Here is a 19413-nt window from a genome sequence, read left to right as displayed (position 1 = left end):
TTGAATCATACGCAATGGTTGCGCGCGCATTTCCTCCACACACACACAAACATACGCACGTGTTAGGTTAGCATACATCAAGAAACAACGTGACAAATCCATTGACCCCCCTCCCCCCACCGCTTCCGATGTCTTCAATGTCAACAGTCACGTTCTGCTGACTCAACAATAAAATCGCTCGTGGCCCGCTACCACCGGATGTAACATAACACCAGGCGCATCAAATTTTTGCTGACGCGTAGGAACATAGTGCTGCCATTACTACTGATACCCTTACCGATTCCCACCGATACCGATACTTGAAAATTGCAATAATTAAAATTTGTTCAAAATATTGATCAATATTGGTGTGTAAATATTCTCCTCCAATTATATGCATCAACATACCAAGAAATGTGCTTTAGAATATTCAATAATTGCATCAGAATATAAAAATAGATATTATGTAGTCACAAAATATAGTTTTTCGTGCAAAATTAGTGTAAAATAAAAAGGAAGTTTCAATTTTGCATAATTTCCAGGATAATTAGACTGTCAAGAAGTCGCGCGGGATTTTTGCGGACCCCGTGAAAGACCAAAATGCCAGAAAGTATCGGCTGGTATCGGTAGCTGAATTCCAACCGATACTTTCCGATACCGATACCACTGGTATCGGCCGATACCGATACAAAAGCCGTTGTAAAACATCTTGAAGATTGGGGGGAAAGAAAAGAATCAATGATGGGTAAGAGGAGGTCAGTGTGCAAAGATTTAGTACAGGCTGGGTCAAATTTAAAAGTGATTGTGCCTCTTATAAATTCTTGTTTACTCTGCCTGGTACAAATGTTGGTTGTGAAAGACTCTTCAGTGTTATTAAAACTTATTGGCGAGAGGAAAAAAGTACACTCCTGGTGTCAACACTCGAACTAGTAATGAAAGTGAAATTCAATGTGGACATGACCTGTGAAGAGTTTGGACTGGCAATAAAGTACAGGGAGGTTATTTCAGTCGTTCACCGCCATCGTGTCGGCCGGTCGGCGCCGCCTTCATGCAACAGGTCCCGGCAAATTGCGTTAGAGGAAGTCCGTAACAGAAACAGCATGTTTTGTAATGTTTCCACTTTTCACAATTACAGTTACAATTACAATTGAATAAGCACGTACCTTGTCGCAAGGATGCTGGAAAAGGTGTCCTCCCAAATACAAATATTTCTGGCACCTTATTTCTGACATCTAATCTTAGATTAGACATTGCTACTTTATCCTCAGTTGTCGCGAGAGCACCGGCAGCTTATCGGGGGAGTTGTCAGCCGCGAGACGGCGCTTCATACTGCACGAATGAGACAGTGTCGGCAGTGATACCAACCTTAGGGACTTTTCACTATATTTCGCCCGCGTAGATTTTGCCAAATGAAGGAAAACGTAGGGACTTTTTTCAATCTTGGAAAATAACTTTTTATTGCGCAAAGGTGCAAAGCTTACTCGCCAGTCAGCTGCACTTTCTTCGTGCTCGGTTTGGAATGAATGGATTAGTTTATCTGAATACTTTAGTGAGGAAGAGAAAAAACAACTAACCAACAAGTCTCCATCAGAATTTTGGAACATGTTATCGGTTACCGAGAACTTTCAAGGCAAGTTATTTTTTGAAAACATTTCCACTCTCGCGAAAATAGTGCTAACATTGCCACATTCTAACGCGGAAACTGAAAGAATATTTTCAATGTTACCTAAGTGATACAAAAACAAAAAAGAGAAATAAAATGGGACCAGAATTGTTAAAGACTTCAGGAAATACAGCATCACCAACCAACATCTATCTCTTCACAGCAGCAGCATGTATGACTTCAAATAACAGTAAATGACTCAACGTTATTCAATAGGGGTGTGCGGGATCCCGAAAAGTCGGGACCGGGATCGGGAAAAGAAAATTCCCTTCCCGATCCCGACTTCGGGAAATGACTTCCCGACTTTTCGGGATCCCAAGCAGTCGGGAAATACCGAATGGTCACTTTAAAAAGTCGTTAATTCTCGACGTTTTCTTCATTGTAAGTTTCTGGAACTTATCATAAATTGTAAGTTTTTATTCTAGAAATGCAAAAACAATCACTTAAAGTGAAAATGACGTGTAGAATTCGAGATTTCCTGAGCTTCGGGAAATTTCGAAAATTTCCCGACTTGGTCGGGAAATTGAAAATTTTTCCCGTTGCGAATGTCGGGATTTAAAAAAAATTCCCGTCCCGACCCAAAACATTTTGTCCCGCACACCCCTATTATTCATTAAGGCAAAAATTTACAATACCGGACCCTTCTGTAATTTCTATGCTACGTCTTATACTCACGAAATAATTAGTCGTGATGATTTATCTCAAGTTAACATGTTGGGGTGAGGTGAAAAAATTGTTCATTAACGTGTAGAAGTTGTAAAATAAGCATTTCAATTCTCGCAATGATTCTCCGTATACAAGTATGGTAGCCATATTTGTTGATATGAACAATTGACGTTCGCAATTAGTTACGCTGTCTACAGCGTTGCCACACTGTTGATTTCATACTTGGAGAGCATGGATCGTGTAAGAATGGCGGAAGAGAACAGTAAAAAAGTTGTTAATGTTGTACAGATTTTTAGGTGGAGTGTGTAGGAGGATTTCGTGGGGTAATTAATAAACTTATGGATTTCGGTATATTGCCTAAAGAAGGGGATTACATGTGACAGTGACAATCACGATGTAGAAGAACATGTGGAATGTGGACTGATTTGATTTCAGGTAAGCTTGGCAACAGTGCATCGATCGTAAAATTGCAGGATACGAAAATGGTGTCTTCGATGATGAATACGATTTTTTTATCGGTTCGTAATCACAATTAGCGCAAAACCATTCACGGATAGCCCCACTGACCATTCTCGGTAAGGTTAGGTTAAGTTAGGTTAGGCAAGGCAAACATAATTAAAATTTGGGGTCGAAAAACCAAGCACGGGTAGCCCCACAAGCCATTGACGGATAACCCCACGAACCATTCACGGTAAGGTTAGGTTAGGTTAGGATAGGATAGGATAGGCAAACATAGTTCAAATTTGGGGTCGTAGCAATATCAGGAATGTATATTTCATTTTTTAAGTATTGGAAACACAAAATCTTCCGGTAAGTAATGAGCAATCGTGCCGATCACGGACCACTCAAATTCACTTATTTTGCTATTTCTACAGGTGACCCACAAATTTTAACTTCAAATTCGTGATTAGGAGGCCTCAATTAGTGAGTATGCGAAATATTACAAAAATCGGGGAGGGGTCCTGTATTGTAAATTCGCTCCTTCATTAATTGTGGAGCACCGAGCAGAAAGATTTGGTAAGTAAATGTGTATATTTTCTCTTCTGTTTTGCATGCTAATGAGGTGTTGTTTTTTTAGACGCTTTACTTGGCGTAGGGACATTTGGTCAGTTGTAGGGAGATTTTTACTATGTCTGTAGGGACATTGCCGGAAAATGGTTAGCAACACTGTCGGCTACCAGACGTCGTGAGTGTAACGTACCCTCATGCTCACTTCTGTTTGCGTTTATCAGTACGCGTCTTTTTTATACTGTGTTATTGAGTTGGTGTGCTAGTGCTTTATTGTGTGTTAATTGTTATTCATTCATTAGTTATTCCGCTAAACAAATATAGTCTTGAACATCGAGTTTTTATGTACGATAATTACGTGAAAACGAACTCTTGCAGAAAAGTGGTCAGGCAATTACGAGAGACAGGATCTCTTGAACCTAAGAAACGTGTTGTATTGCTGTTGAAGGAGGTCATTTTCAATATATCTTATAACACACCAGGTTAGTGATCACTATTATTAATTTTAAATATCATTTTACGGTTTCGGTTCGCTTTATGCGCCGGGATGCTGTCTTCCCTTTCTGTCAACTGACGATAAAGTAGCAATGTCTAATCTAAGATTAGATGTCAGAAATAAGGTGCCAGAAATATTTGTATTTGGGAGGACACCTTTTCCAGCATCCTTGCGACAAGGTACGTGCTTATTCAATTGTAATTGTAACTGTAATTGTGAAAAGTGGAAACATTACAAAACAAGCTGTTTCTGTTACGGACTTCCTCTAACGCAATTTGCCGGGACCTGTTGCATGAAGGCGGCGCCGACCGGCCGACACGATGGCGGTGAACGACTGAAATAACCTCCCTGTACGATTTAAACATACTCAGGAAAGCAAAATCATCCCAGAAGTATGAACGATGGTGCCATTGGTGAGTAAGTATTTGTAATTAGCTAATTACATTAGACCCATAAGTAATTTGAATATGTAGAGTGTAGGCCTATTTTATAGGGGCTATAATAGAAGCAATAATAAATAGCCACCTTATTTTCGTTTTCTTTTTATGTTTTGTGCATGCGTACCTTCAACCTTTAGACTATACTCTTTTTGGTCAACAAATATCTGGTCACCCTAAACATTCATCATAAATACAACATGCATACAACGTTGTTCCCCTACATACAACATTCATCATAAATACAACATGCATACAACGTTGTGGCAACGTTAGTGTGTTGTCTGGGTTATGTACAGTACAAATGAACATTTCAATAATCTACTTAAAAACCTATTTCCGAAACAGATGAACACACTGCTTCGCTCTTCGCCCACAATGCATCACGACTCTCCCGAGCATTGAACTTCTTAACATAACGTTCGGACGAGTAATTTCACAAACTGAATTGCAGAAGTTATTTGCCCTAATTTAAACTTACAACGTTAGTGAAAAGCATGTTTTCGTATTCATGTAGGGCGTGTTCTTCCGAGAATGTACACAAACTATGTGTAAGCACATCTTGTTATACTGACAATTAAACTTGTTAATTTAAAACTTCATATATTTAGACTGCCTCATCGCCTAAAACAAGATCTACTCTCAGCGTGCAAGGGCAAATTGAAATTTGTGATTCTACTTACGTGACCGCGATCAACAGGTTTTAAGAAAAGTTGCTTCGTTGTCTTCGAAAGGATTTACAGATGATCAAAGAAAGCACGATATGACGTCAATACGCTTCGAAGAAAAGAACTGCTAATCAAAATGCCAGTATAGAGTCATTGCGTGTCACATGCAGACTTATAGTTAGAGAAAAACGAACACGATTATACCAAACGATTGAAACAACAAGAATATCTACGTCTGGAAGGAAGAGATTCTCGCTTGAGATTCCGAATTCGCTCACAGCTGAAATACAAGTGCGTTGGATGTTACAAGAGCAGTCTGACTAGTATCGTGGCGCCCTCATGCGTCCAACGCAAGAATGATCGAGTTCTTAATTGAATCGAAAATCCTGTTGAGATGGCGTGTCAGCGGGGGGATCTTGATGGGGTTTATGCCCCCAATCATTTACACAGCATTCCTAAAAATAATGTAGATGAATGAAGAATATGGTTAAATAGTAGTACTAGCCGTTATAGAAGCAGTGAAGTATTCCTTCTAATAAAGTGATATAAATTATAATGCCATAAATTTCCACTCAAATTATGCATTTTATTATCTCTACGTTTTCATTGTCTCTGCCCTATTTTCTTGCGCTAATATATTTATATTCTAATGTCTATTTATTCCTGATCACATGTATTTGTATTTTTCTTAATCAGCGTCGCTTTTCTGTCACATCTTGGCTAATAATCGTTGATACGAGGATGAAAGATGATTATATGAAATTAATGAAAGGACATTCGCAAAGAAAAGCTAGGGCTGGAACCTGGGACAGAAGAAAAGGGATTTACAACCTTAGTGACAATGAAGTTCGACCAGTCACAAATATAGGAGTGCGTTGTGAAAAAAGGAGAACACATGCATATACTGAACATATTTTATTCACCAGGCTACATGGAACAAAGGAAAACATAAATTTCCGCTGCAACGCAGCAATGTATGGTGTTCACACAAAATAAAACATTTTCGTCCATCTACACGTGACATTGAAGTTCGACCACTGTTAGAGGGGATCCTGTTTACCATGGTGTGACGCCGCCCCGTCGGCGAATAACTGTGGCAATGCGTCGGGGCATGCTGCGGACGAGTCGTTCAAGGTATTCCACATCGATGCGGTGCCATTCCTCCTGCAGGCAGGCGATAAGAGCAGCCACTGTCGTGGGTCCCCTCTGTTGCACACGTCGCTTAAGAACACGCCACACATTCTCAATGGGCGAGAGGTCGGGACTCGATGGTGGCCATGACAGAGTTCGCACGTGATGGCGAGTCAACCATTCTCTTGTCAGCCGCGCTGTATGAGGCCTGGCATTGTCGTGTTGAAAGATGAAACGCCGCCTGTGGGACAGGTGCCTTCGCGCTGTGGGAAGATGGCGCTCCAGTATGCGTGTATAGGCGTGTGCATTCACAATGCCCTCACAGACGTGTAGTGGGCCAACCCCAGATGCCGTCATGCATCCCCATACCATCACTGACGCAGGTTTCTGTACCCGACGTGCATACCATTTTGCTTCATTCTTTTCCTCCTTCCGACAAATGACTGTTTTCCGTATTTTCCGTACGCAACATTGAAAATGGATTCGTCCGTCCACAAAACCCTGTTCCACTGCCGAAATGTCCATCCCCGGTACATTCGTACCCACCGTAGTCGATTGCCTTTGTTCAACATGGAAAGGAAGGGTTTACGTTTCGCCTTGTACACTCGGTAACCGCATCGCTGTAGGTAACGGCGAATGATTCTGGTTGACACTTCAATGTGAAAGCGTTCTCGAGTCCACAGTCGTAATTCGGCCACAGAAACATGATTGTTGGTCTGGATATAGCACCTAAATATCCGTAGGTCACGCACGCTCAGCAGGCGTTTTCGACCGGGGGCCTTACCTGGCTCTGTAGTACCCGTATTTTGGTGGTGTTTGATGATGCAGTGGACGGTTGACTTCGGTAAGTTCAGTTGGCGCCCTATTTCCCGTTCACTGAGTCCATCCCGTTGCAACTCCACCACTCTTCTCACGGTGTTGTCAATAGGTTTGCCCCTGGCCATGGTGATGATGCACTGCGGTTCCTCGGTGCACAGCACGCGCTTATATACGGCGGACTCCCTTATCGTGTCCGTGACGTCATGCTTCCGTCGAATGCGCCACTATCTGGAATTTTCTATATGGGTCTGGTGCCTGGTCGAAGTTCAATGTCACGCGTATAATTCCCCGTTTTCGTTCTTTACGTGACCTTGGGTGCAACATGCTGGGATCACGATTCTTGCCTGCTCACACGCCTCCTCTTACACACATGCGTCACTTCTGCGGGTCACCCATTCCACCGCCTATGCCTCTGTGCATTTAATCACGTATTCCTTTCTGGTCGAACTTCATTGTCACCAAGGTTGTATTTGAATTAAGAAAACACATTTGGTTATGCTCTCTTTACAGTCGCAAACAAAACATATTAAAATTTGGAAATTTTGACAAAATTTGGTAATTTTGACAGCATTTTTTTGTTATCTCTAAGCAAATGTGCACGATTTCTAAAGGAATTTGATTCTGGTGAATAAAAATTTGTGTGTCCCCTACTTAAACAAATATTTGGTTTAACTATTTTATGGTTATTCCAAATATTTTTTTCACTGTATGGTGAGATCGTGAGTTCAGTACTCAACGCGCTTATTTGCTCTTTCTTTTCGATGTTTTTCGAATTATATTTCACTCAATATCTAATTTTTCATTGTTTTAATTTTCTCTAAAATTGCTGAACATGAACAAAGCAACAGCCTATGTTTTCTCCGGAATTTGAACCCAGGATTCTGCCACCGTGGCGGGCTGTGCTGACCACCGATGCGGAGGTGACACTATTCTTTTTATTTACTTTTCTAAAATTTCACTTTCCGGTGTCTTCTTCCTGCTTTTTTGTATTCCTTTTTTTTCTTATCGTTCGTACCCATGGCCATCTTATGGCAATATTCACTATTCAAACCAAAATAGCTTCGGCTCTCGTCACTTATAATGTAGACCTATTTCACTGTTTATTTGTTTCTTTTGCCTTGCTTTTCATCAATCGCAATAACAAGTATAATGGCAATTGAATTAAATAGACGAAGAGACAAATACAAATGAATACGCATCTTTGGGTCGAGCCTTGGAGAAGCTGTCCCCACACCCCTTCCCCATCCCCAAAGCAAAAAGTTTTTTTTACGTACTGCCTGAGGAGGATATACACCTTGAACTAACATTACATAACCCCAAACTACATGAAAACGTTAGTAACAACCCTCAGTCTAAAAATAAATAAAACAGCGCTGACCTCTCGTCACCAGAACATGTTAGCTTTGGGGGGAGGGGGGACGAACCTTAAGGTTAGCTGGAGGATGCTCCTAACACCCGCTTTAGACGAAAGCATTTTCCTTAGCATTTTTCTCAACATTTATGCCATGACCAAAAAGCTACCATGGCATTTCTCAAGGATAGGCTCGGTCCATATCATTTTTCGTAGCGTAACCAATCAGAAGCGACCTCATGGTCACGAGTGCAGATGTATTGGCGGTCTCGTGAGATGTAAACAACGTATCACTTCACACTTTTAAACGACGATAACTATTCAACCGAGAGGAATATCGCTTCGTATTAAATGGTTTTAGGTAGAGAAGCATGGCACTGATTAAATACATACTTTACAACGTTTACTGTACACGTATGTAATAATATTTTACTTTTTTTCAATTGTAAACACCGCGCACTCGCCATATATGGTGTGTAACTGGACGTGCCTTTCATGCTGTATATGTTATGCATTATAATCGCAAAAGCTAGCCGAAAAGTTACATGAAATGCTTGCGTGTACAGTACTATCTGGTATAAGATTTTTGGAAGCTTTTACATAACATTTATGCTAGAAAAAATGCTAAAAGAAATGCTTTCGTCTAAAGCCGGCCTAAGGCTTAACATGGTGACAATAAGACAGCTTGGGAAATGCTCTGGCCATCCCAGCCTCGGACCGGTGGAGACAGGATGTCTCACTCGTCGCACTCTTCGACGCCCGAGCCAAGGGTGAAGCGCCGCAGGGAATCGCAGTCCAGGTGTGAAGCCCCGAAAGTACGAAGTTCGTCAACCCCATATGGTTACCAGCGAAATGAGAAAGTTCCGTTTTGCACCGAAAAATATATTCGGCCAATTTTTGTCAATACTTCTCAACACTCTACTATTGCAGAGATGTTGAAAAAGGAGACAACTATACCGCCCAAGTTCGTCTGTTCTAGGAATCAACTAAAGATACATTGCCAGTCAGTCTCCGAATTCAACAAGGTTTGGCATCGTCTGCAATCCTGGACGGAAGGTCGCCCTGCCGCCATGGCTGTAGGATCAGCAGCAATGTGCTACCGCAAGGTAGCCATTCGTCACGTTCCGCTGGATCTCACCGAACGTGAAATTTACCACGCTTTACAGGCTATTGGTTTTGCCATCGACACAGTTCGACGTCTCCCTGAGAAAGACTCCACTCCAAATTCGTCCTCCCCGACTGATCGGGGTCTCAATAAGGGTCCACTCCCATTGGTCGTTGTTACTTTACAACGTGTAGAATTGTCGTACGAGGTGGTTCGACCCTCCTCGGACATTTATAATCTCGCCACCATCGCTGGATTCAAAATCCAGGTGGAAAAATTACGGCCAAACCAACTTCTACAATGCCATCGTTGTCAGAACTTTGGCCACGGACAGAGATTTTGCTATTTGTCACCTAGATGTGTCAAATGTGGAAGGGGGCACACCATTGCAGATTGCCCAACAAAATCAACGGACTTCCCAGCTAAGTGTATTAACTGTGCTGGGGCACATACAGCAAATTACAAGGGTTGTCCCGTGTATTTACGTTTATTACAGGCTTCCCGTGCTTCCGGCTCGAAGCAGAACACAAGAGCCCCCACCATCAAGGAGAAGAAGAAACTGCCCATTCCATCGACTCCAACTGCTCCAATTCAACCACTATCGATGTCGCCGTCAAACTGCATTCAACTACCTCCGATTCCAGAGCCGAGGAGCATTCAACAACATCAGAACCCAGATACCATTCCCACGTTGGCCGCATCTTCTCCCAGCCAATCACAAGTCTCCACGCCAAGACCGTCAAGGCAGAGAGCAGACAACCTAGAAGTACTACGGCGGTTGCTACATACATTGCTGGATCCCGTTCTTCTCCAGCCGCTACGGATATTGGTCGAGGGACTTCAAGGTCTTCACCGTACTAGGATTTCAGATGCCAGGCTACAACTCCTTCGGGAGCTACTGACTGCCATCTGATCTGCTTTACGTTTTGTGTTTGTGAATGTTTTTGTAATTGTAGTAGCGAGTAGAAATTATGTTGTTTTTTTGCGCGACAGTTGCGTCAGTTCCTATTTACACCTGATGTTTAAAGTAATCATTGTAACTGTAATGTTATCCATTACCGACTCCGGTTAATGTTAATAAAGACAATATGCTGGGATAGGAAATCCTGACTCCTGGCCATCAGATCAGTAGAAGCTGTTGTGCCATACAGTTGAATTTAGTTTATGTAACCCTAACTCATTTTCCAAATCATTTATCAATCATAACAAAATGGGAAAAATTAAGAAAAGGAAGCATCATTTTGAACTTTCAAACAATTAATTCTGGAAAAAGATGAATTGAAGGAGGTCAGAGAAGATGTCGATGTCTAAATAGCAGAATAGAATCCTGGCTAACACGATGGATATTACCCTTAATGACGCCAGAGTACCTTTGAGCAATCATTTAAAGTATCTAGGAATCATTATAGACCCCCAGCTAAATTTTAACCTCCAAATATATAACTATATTCGTAAAATCTATCACCATGTTTATATATTTCGAAAAATTCGTAAATATCTCATCAGAAATCTTAGTAGACATTTCTACCTTTCCCCTATTCGTCCCGTATTCGAGTATGGTGCTAGTCTTATTTTTGGCGGTAACTTAACTCATCTGAAGAAACTTGAAACAATCGAAAACAATTGCTTAAGAACCATTCACATGCACCTCCAAGAAAATAATTCCCAACAGTTGCGCAAGATTTACAACATACACATAGTTACTTCGAGAATACATTACATCTACCTGAATAAGGTGTTCCATAGTATACATAACAAATCATCTCCATTCCAAAATAGGATTAGGCTCCGTTCTGAGTTCAGTACCCGAAACATCAGATCGGCCTTACATAGGACCTAGTAATCCCCAAACCTAACAAAACCAGATTTGACCGGAAGTCCTTCTCGTACCTAGCAGCGGTAACCTGGAATTCACTACCGACCAAGCTCAAACTCAGTACCAGCGAAGCGCAGTTCTGTCTGTTTCTACGCACACATGCCTATAAATTCTAACTCCAGTAATATTTTTCCAGTGCTTACCCCACCACCACCACCACCATTCCCACCACACACTTATATTTTAAAATTTTCATCCCTGTACTTCGAACATTAATTTCATACACACTCATACCCAAACCCACATACTCTTACACTTTCCTTTCTTCTAAATGTGTATAACTCTCAAACTTTCTTTATTTCATTGCTACTATAGAACACTTTATACTGTATATTCATGTAAATTCGTCTCATTTTCCTTAGATGTAGCTTTTGTATATTTTTTACCACATAGGGCATCAAGTCATTATTTGTATTAATATTGTTCTAAATGAAATGTTGCATGGCTTAATTGTAACCCTATTGAGATAATAAATAATAATAATAACTCTGTCTGTGTGGGAGTGTGCGTCTCTTTCCATCTCTTTCTCCATTTTCTTGTCTACGGCTGTCTGTTTCTCTCTGTATTTATCTGCTTTTCCCTGTCTTTACCTTCCCTCTTCTCTTTCTGTTTCCCTGTAATTTTTCTTTTTGCCTCTTTTCTCTGTCTCTCTCCCTCTCTCTCTCTCTCTCCTTGTATCTATTTTGTTCTGGTACCAACGAATGAGTTGAGCATGTCTTGTCATTCATGAACTCCTTTCAGACGATCGAAAGGAACAGGCTTAACAATGGACACTCGCACTGTTGAAGCAAGTGTTATCTTTAAAAAGGATTTTCCCTATCGTGCCAAGACACTCTTTCAACACAACCACCCTTCCAGCTTACGAAGACAACACGAGATAGAGGTAGAAGAACGCCATAATCCTTGGTTGAATTTATTCCGTTTGGAATTAAACATGTTGTACGCAAACTATACGGTCATTAATAAAACAATGGAAATCACAGTAAAATGCGTGTCACCTTGCAATTGGGTATCCCTACTTTATAGGAATAAGTTTACTGACAATTCAGGATTTATTTTAGGGTACACCATGCAGTAAGTAGCTGTAATTGAAGACTAAAATTGGTAAATGTTGTAAGTGCCACAATAATTCTAACACCGTTTTCCACGTTAAACTGTGAAATGTGCCATGCTTTATAATGTGGTAAACGTGAAATGTGGCTATTGCCCTCTAAGTAGTTCAAAGGGCGTGTAAAGAGGTCACTACTGTGCACGTTCTTAAGGGCTGATGTGAGAAACAATGCGATTTCCCAACACTTTCACTTTTGGCACTTACAACGTTTCCCACTTTTAGTCCTCAATTGTTTCTGTATCATTCCTAAAACGAAGACCTTCATTGCTCTTCCTCGATACCGCTCTGGGAGTAATTAATATGTGTGTCTGCTTCCTGCTTAGACTTTTTTTATATGTTAGAGGTCATTGCACTCGGCCTATTCTGAATGCCTGGTGATTTTATAGCATTCTCATTTTTAACTTCTCTTGTAGTACGTATCCTTGTAATATTATATTAGTTACAATATTATTTGTTGTTCTTACCAGTACAATACCATATTACGTACAACAAAACATTTAAATTTATCTGTTTAACGAAGATGTTGGAATATTTCAACCTGATCGACAGATGGCAGCACAATCAATTCGTTGTTAAATGTTTTATCTTTATACAACCTCTTTAAATGTGCACATTGCGTTCTACTAAGTTAGATTTATATGACTGCATCTTAGTGTGACACGGCGAGACATTTCACCTTGTGTAAGTAAATATGTAGAATTTACTGTGAACTTATTAGTTTAAACAATTCATCATTTCTATACAGTCATTTATTACAAAATTTAACATATGAAAAATGTTTTCTTTTGATGATGTTTACTATGTATTTCTGCAAAGGAAATGTGCTACGTTGTATGGATATTCGCAAACTGTGTGGATACATTGGTTCTCGGTATTATTTGGTATAATAAAATAGATAATTAATGATTGGTTGGTTGGTTGATTTGGTGTTTTAAGTCCACTTTATGCACAGTAAGGATAATCGGGACTGGACCTACAGTTTAAAGATAATTAATGAAATTAATTGCTCACTAATATAATTAAAATGTTTCTTGGGTTCCGATATTAGGCTATTAGTTGAAAATCTGTCGATTGTGTTCTATTTCGTTAAATACATACACATAAATAGTTTATTTATAAAAATTAAAACAATGATACATTAAGATAATACAGCTCCATGTTTATACACAGTGATTATATAAATGAATGAAATTTATACGATTACGGATGCTATATCTTTAAATACAAGGCAACAATTCCTCTTTCCTTCCTAAATTTTATGAAATTGATCTAATTTTTAGCCATATTGTTAACAACACATGAGAAGTCGAAACTTTGCACGATTTGAAATAATTTAATCCTTCGTGTAGATTCTATAAACTGGAGTTCTAATGACAATAGCTAAATAAAATGTCTATCATATTTCTAACTTTGTTGCAGGTTCTACTAACAAAAATATTCTTAAAACTAATAAATACATACAGTATGTAACATTGTTATTCGTACACATAGAATTTCCGAGGAAAAAATGTCATATCTACTAGTAAATATAATAATTTTCATATGTACCTGGAAATTAATGTTAATGAAGGTTTCACCAACAAATGTCAATAAAAATGTAGGGTCATTTGTTCAAAGACGGCACCCCTAAGGACTTTTTCCCTTAATAACAAGAAAATATTAATTTTGAAGAAAAAGCAATTTTTTTATTAACACTATTGTTATTTAGGTTATCAGAAAATACAGGTAATATCCACTAACCAAACATCCTGTCTGCACAATAAATCAAAATTGCAGGTAGTGTAAAGTAGGCCGTTTTTACAAACATGTGTCAAAGTCGGCCCACCGTTAAAAAGTTGGCTGTGCAAAGATGGACCCCCCCCCCTTAAATGGTACTCCGATATATGAAAACTTACATTAAATGTAATAAACAAGTGAAAAAAAACGTCAGCATTCCATATTCCATGTACCCCACTATAAACCATCATTATCATCACTATAAACCATCACTATCACCACAAACAGCACATATTCCAACCTGGACTCTATCTCGCCCAAACCAGTCTTCATGGAACCAACCCTAGCAATCAATCGTTACACTTGAACCAATCCTTCCCATCACTTCATTGTAATAATAACCGCCACACTTAGAACAATGTTTTTTACTACGTTTCATTGATATTCCTTTCCCTCGATATGCATAACTCTTTTGCGCCTGAGTACGTTCCTTTTTTGACTGTTCATGTCTCCCTTTTGCTTTCTCTATGTATTCAAGGGAAGTTAACTGTTCAGAAGATGCACATCTGCGTTTCTTCTTGTGCCCAGCAGTATCAAGACGTGGTACCTTCATTATATCTGCAAACCGCACCATGCTTGCATTTCCATTCATGGTCCCACGAGATGTTGAAGGCATGGGCTCGAAGGTGGAGGTTGAGACATGTGAGTTAGCCCTAGGTCTGACTGGAGATTGAACAAGGCCAACATCGGCGTTGGGACCACTGGATGGAGTGGTTGCACCTGTGGATGAGGCTGTGAGGCTGCAGTAACCCTAGGTCTGTCAGTAGTATCAGCGATGTGGTGTACAGGGTATAGACCTGTGCTCGAGAACCCGGAAACAGCCACGTCTACACTGGCACTTTTGTTGCTTACAGCAAAAATAAAGTTCACACAATACAAAAGTACGACTTACACTAATATGGACAATTTTGTTTCTGGTCGCCAGTGCATGCTCCCGCCTAAACAATCTAATGACAGCTAATTACCTGGTTATGTTATGTGCATTCATGAAGGAGGCGAGCCTTGTAACTCTTGTACTACATATCATTGCAAGACACATATTTATTAATCTAAATTCACGACATATTCCACTAGCATAACAATATTAGTGGGGACCGTCTTACCCCACATGGCTAATGCACAGAAGGGGCCGCCTTACCCCAACGCGTATCATGCAGCGAAAACAATAAACGAGAAGCTTGTACGTTATGGAATTCAAACCAGGAAGCAGCGTTGTATGCTCCACACCTCATCTAACACACCTATAAACCTGACTTTTGTACAACTACAGATTCGCTTGTTTATCTAGAGTTTTTCATTAAGCAGAGAGTTATATCAGCCATTTTGATCGTTATACTTTTATCACTTACCTTTGTATTTACGAGTATGCAGCTGGATGCTTCATTTAAACAACATGGCGCTTATGTCACCCCATTTCAGAAAGCCTCACTGCGTGTTGGAACAGGCACCGTTAGCTCCAAATTTCGCCACGTGCGACGCTGCACAACAAAACGTTGCAGGTAGGCCGTCTTTACAAACTGGCCGTCTTTGAACAAATGACCCTATGTTCAAAGTGTATAAACAGAGCATATAATTTTTGTGAAAAGAGAAAAATACGCTGTTTCATGCAACATTGTTATTCGTACAGGCAAAAGTTTCAATCTTGCTCGCATACAGCGCCACCGCTATTCGGGCGATTTCGTGCAGTTTCCAAATTCGTAACAAGTTTGAACATGCAGGCACGCTCCCCGTCAAGCGGAATGCTGGCGTAGTTATTGTTGTAGGCCTATCGTCTATCAGCGTGTTCGAAATGGGCAAGGTGAACGAATTTAGTTCCGATCTGAAGGATGTTGTTATAAATTTGGCTCTTAGGTTATTCATTAAGAAAAATTGGACAAACAGTCAATAAATCACACTCCACAGTTCAATACATAGTAAACAAATTTAGAGAGAAAGGTTCAACACAGAATGTGCCGAGAAAACCAAAAGAGAGACGGTTGAATAAACGTGATGAACGCTTTATTTTAAAAAAGAGTTCGAGAAAACCCACGACTAAATGTTGTTCCTCAGTTACGACCGTTAGTAGAAAATGTTGCTGGCAAGACGATGCCCGATCAAACTGTCCGACGTGCCTTGTGGAAGCATGGATATCATGGCAGAATACCACGAAAGAGGCCGTATGTAAGTAAGGCGAATCGCAGGAATAGACTTTCATTCGCGAAAGAGCACATCCACAAGGACCAGGAATTTTGGGATAGTGTCATATGGTCAGACGAGTCCAAGATTAATATATACGGGTCATATGGGATAAATAGGGTCTGGAGAAAATCAAATAAAGACAATGATCACATTAACACAGTTCCAACAGTGTGGTGGGTCATGAATGATTTGGGGCTGTATGTCATCCAAAGGTGTTGGTACCATCCAGTTTATTGATGCTCCTGGGCAGGTATTAACAATTATATATTTTACATACTTCATTATATCTCCTACAACACTGTATATGTATATTTGGACATATTGAAGAACAATGTAAAGCAGAGTGCCCAAAAAATTGACATGCCGGCTATCTACATTCCAACAAGACAATGACAGTAAGCATAAGGCGCAAGTTAACATGAATTGGTTAATATGGAATGTGCCCAAACTACTACAAACGCCAGCTCAAAGTCCAGACTTAAATCCCATTGAGCATTTATGGGTAATTTTGAAGAGGCGAGTCCATAAAGCAGGCGTCAAGTCCAAACAAGAGTTGAAAACTGTTGTGCAAGCCGAGTGCAATAAAATAAGCTCTGAAACATGTCGGAAACTGGTTAATTCTATGAAGAACAGGTGTCAAGCAGTAATTAAAGCCAAAGGATACGCATCAAAGTATTAGAACTGTCAGTCAATTTGCTCTGAATATACTTTTTTTCTTTTATATTATTAAGTGTACGAATAGAAAAGTTGTACAAAAAATGGCATGTTTCTCTTTCAGTTTAATTTAATTTATTATTGTCATTGGTTATACAGAATTTGGGTAAGATTTTATGTTCCTAATGATATTAGTTATTGAATTGTAAATAAACAATTTCAAAAGAGTGTATTTCCTTTCAGATATTAAAGCATTTTCTTTGAAAATCTGTGTGTACGAATAAGAATGTTACATACTGTATACATATAGCTACAAATGTACACCTTGAAGAATCATTTGTTCATTGAGAAGTTGTAGCAGATGAATACATCGTATAGCTGATCAAAGTATTAAGAAAAGTACGAACATTAAATATTTGAGACGGGAAAACAAATTATATTATGAATAATATTTTATAATCATTCCTCTAGTTATTACTATTGTATTTATTATTGTTTATTTCCATTATTGGTGTATTTAGAATCTCACGAGCTTCAGTATCACCATTTTCATCTTAATATATCTAATTATCTTGCAATCAGAAGTCAATGTTTGCACAGAATTCGAATTTGAGAACTTCAGATGGCTTCAGAATATGGTCTTCTGAACATATTGTTATGCACTGTCTCTGTTTCTAAAGCACTTGCATGATTATATCTAATTCTTACTCAAATCTTAAACAAACGTCTGAAGCGGCTTGATGTGTGTTTTGTAATCACTTCCAGTAAGACAATCTGATAATTCTAAACATACCAAATTTTTAAGTGATGTGAACTTCCTTGGTCATTCAACATATTTCATGTTCACGGAACAGATTTTTTTTTTCAGTTAATAATGTACCTTAAGTATTGCTGTTATTATTATTTTGCAGGATTCAAGATGAACGGGGAAGTTGTTTCGAAGATGTATCCAAAGATTGTTACAATTGACCTGGTAGATTCCGACGAAGAACCACGCAACAATATATTCTCTTCACAAGAAGACAAGATTCGCTCCGAAAGTCTGACAGTGAAATACATCAGCTCGGACAGTGATAGCGATATAATTGATTTATGTACACCAGCTTGTGAAAAGAAAGATGAACAGGAAGATCCAGATTTGATGGCTTCCATCATCAGAGCCAAAGCAATGTTCCGGTACAAGATCAGAACTGGAATACACACTCCGAGCATTGCCACAAGTCTGACTCCTTCAGATGACAGCCTCGCGCCAAAGATTGGTGGATTCTTCAGGAAAAGGCACCTCAAGCTGTTTGACGAGTTGGAGAGTGTGCTACATTCGGTGCGCCGAAGGAAGGAGCAACTTCGGGCTAAAGGAAAGTCCATCGTATCACGTCCACTGATCTCTGTAACTGGACGGCCCTTGAGGAGAAACCTTCTGAAGGATTTTCTCGCTGAATCCACCGGGAAATCACCGTGTCGGGGTTCTGGTTTGCTACACCATGCTGAAGCATCCTTGTAATGATCAGCATGTGTATGGTTACTCTATGTATTCATACCCACGCGTCGTTTACCTGTCATTGTTAAGTGTTCATTAATTACCCTTTCTCTGTCTGAAGTGTTCATCTAAGTCGTTTTCGTGTTGATGAACAGGATAAGATACTTCAAACTTGTAAGCTTTCAGAACACTGTCAAGTGTTGCCTGAAATCAATTGTAATTCAGGAAATGCGAATAAAAATCTTAATGTTACAACGTGAAAGAGCAAGAATGAAATTAAAGTTGTCCATGCATTTTAGTTCCTTAGCATATTTGTTTTGTTTTCGCTATGATTCATGTTAATCCGTAATCACTAAACTGATTGTGATTATCATACATATCGTACATCCTGTAACGAGGATTCGATAGTGAGAAGTAGGTAATGATAAAAAAAGAAAAAATGCAGTTCGCTGGAGAATAAATCAACAAAGCATTTCAACCTATAAGCGTAGAAAGCATTATGCATTAAGAAATAAATGTTATCCAAATCTATCTTAAACTACGTATGTTGTTGCAAATTTGAGACTTCAACTTCAAATATTATTGTATTAGTTGACGTACCTCCGATTTGTTCCACTACACTTTTTTTAAGCTGGTTTTATTCTGCAAGTATAAAAGCAGTTGCGACTAGCATTTTTAACAAATTCGTATTATGTTTTTGCAGTGTATCATATACCTAACTCATTTCTTCCAGAATTTAAGTATCTTATCCTATTTAGATATGGCAATTTTTTCGTTACACTTGTAATTCTTTGTTTTGTTTCACTGCAATAATGCAATTGTACTTAAGATATTTAAGTTATATGAACCTAAAAATGAGTCAATATTTCAATTATCGACTGCATACTGTTACTACGTAATTAAATATATTGTTTAATATAGAGTAGAGAAAGCATAGCTACCAGTGTAGGTATATCTAAGTAAAGTGGTGCATGTTTTAATAGCATATTTATCCATGTAAAGCCAAACTGTAATTCCA

General features: G+C 39.3%; 2 protein-coding genes across 2 annotated transcripts in view; one reads left to right on the top strand and one right to left on the bottom strand.

The window, feature by feature from the left end:
* LOC145999972 (uncharacterized) overlaps positions 1 to 5226 on the bottom strand; it is a 40813-nt gene extending 35587 nt beyond the window's left edge. Inside the window, exon 1 of the mRNA XM_083137267.1 lies at positions 4933 to 5226. The gene's annotated coding sequence lies outside the window, so the exon portion shown is untranslated. The remainder of the gene's footprint in view (positions 1 to 4932) is intronic.
* Positions 5227 to 12923: 7697 nt separating this feature from the next.
* On the top strand, positions 12924 to 19221 carry LOC145999971 (uncharacterized). Its single transcript, XM_083137266.1, has 2 exons — positions 12924 to 12991; positions 17830 to 19221. Exon 2 carries the CDS (start codon positions 17838 to 17840, stop codon positions 18417 to 18419), a length of 582 nt encoding a protein of 193 aa, XP_082993392.1. The 5' UTR covers positions 12924 to 12991; positions 17830 to 17837; the 3' UTR covers positions 18420 to 19221.
* The last annotated feature ends 192 nt before the right edge of the window (positions 19222 to 19413 follow it).

Source organism: Lepisma saccharinum, chromosome 16 (assembly GCF_977018435.1).
Source record: "Lepisma saccharinum chromosome 16, izLepSacc3.1, whole genome shotgun sequence".
Classification (NCBI taxonomy): domain Eukaryota; kingdom Metazoa; phylum Arthropoda; class Insecta; order Zygentoma; family Lepismatidae; genus Lepisma; species Lepisma saccharinum.
The sequence above is the reverse complement of the archived record's forward strand: the minus strand, read 5'-3'. Positions and strand labels throughout refer to the sequence as shown.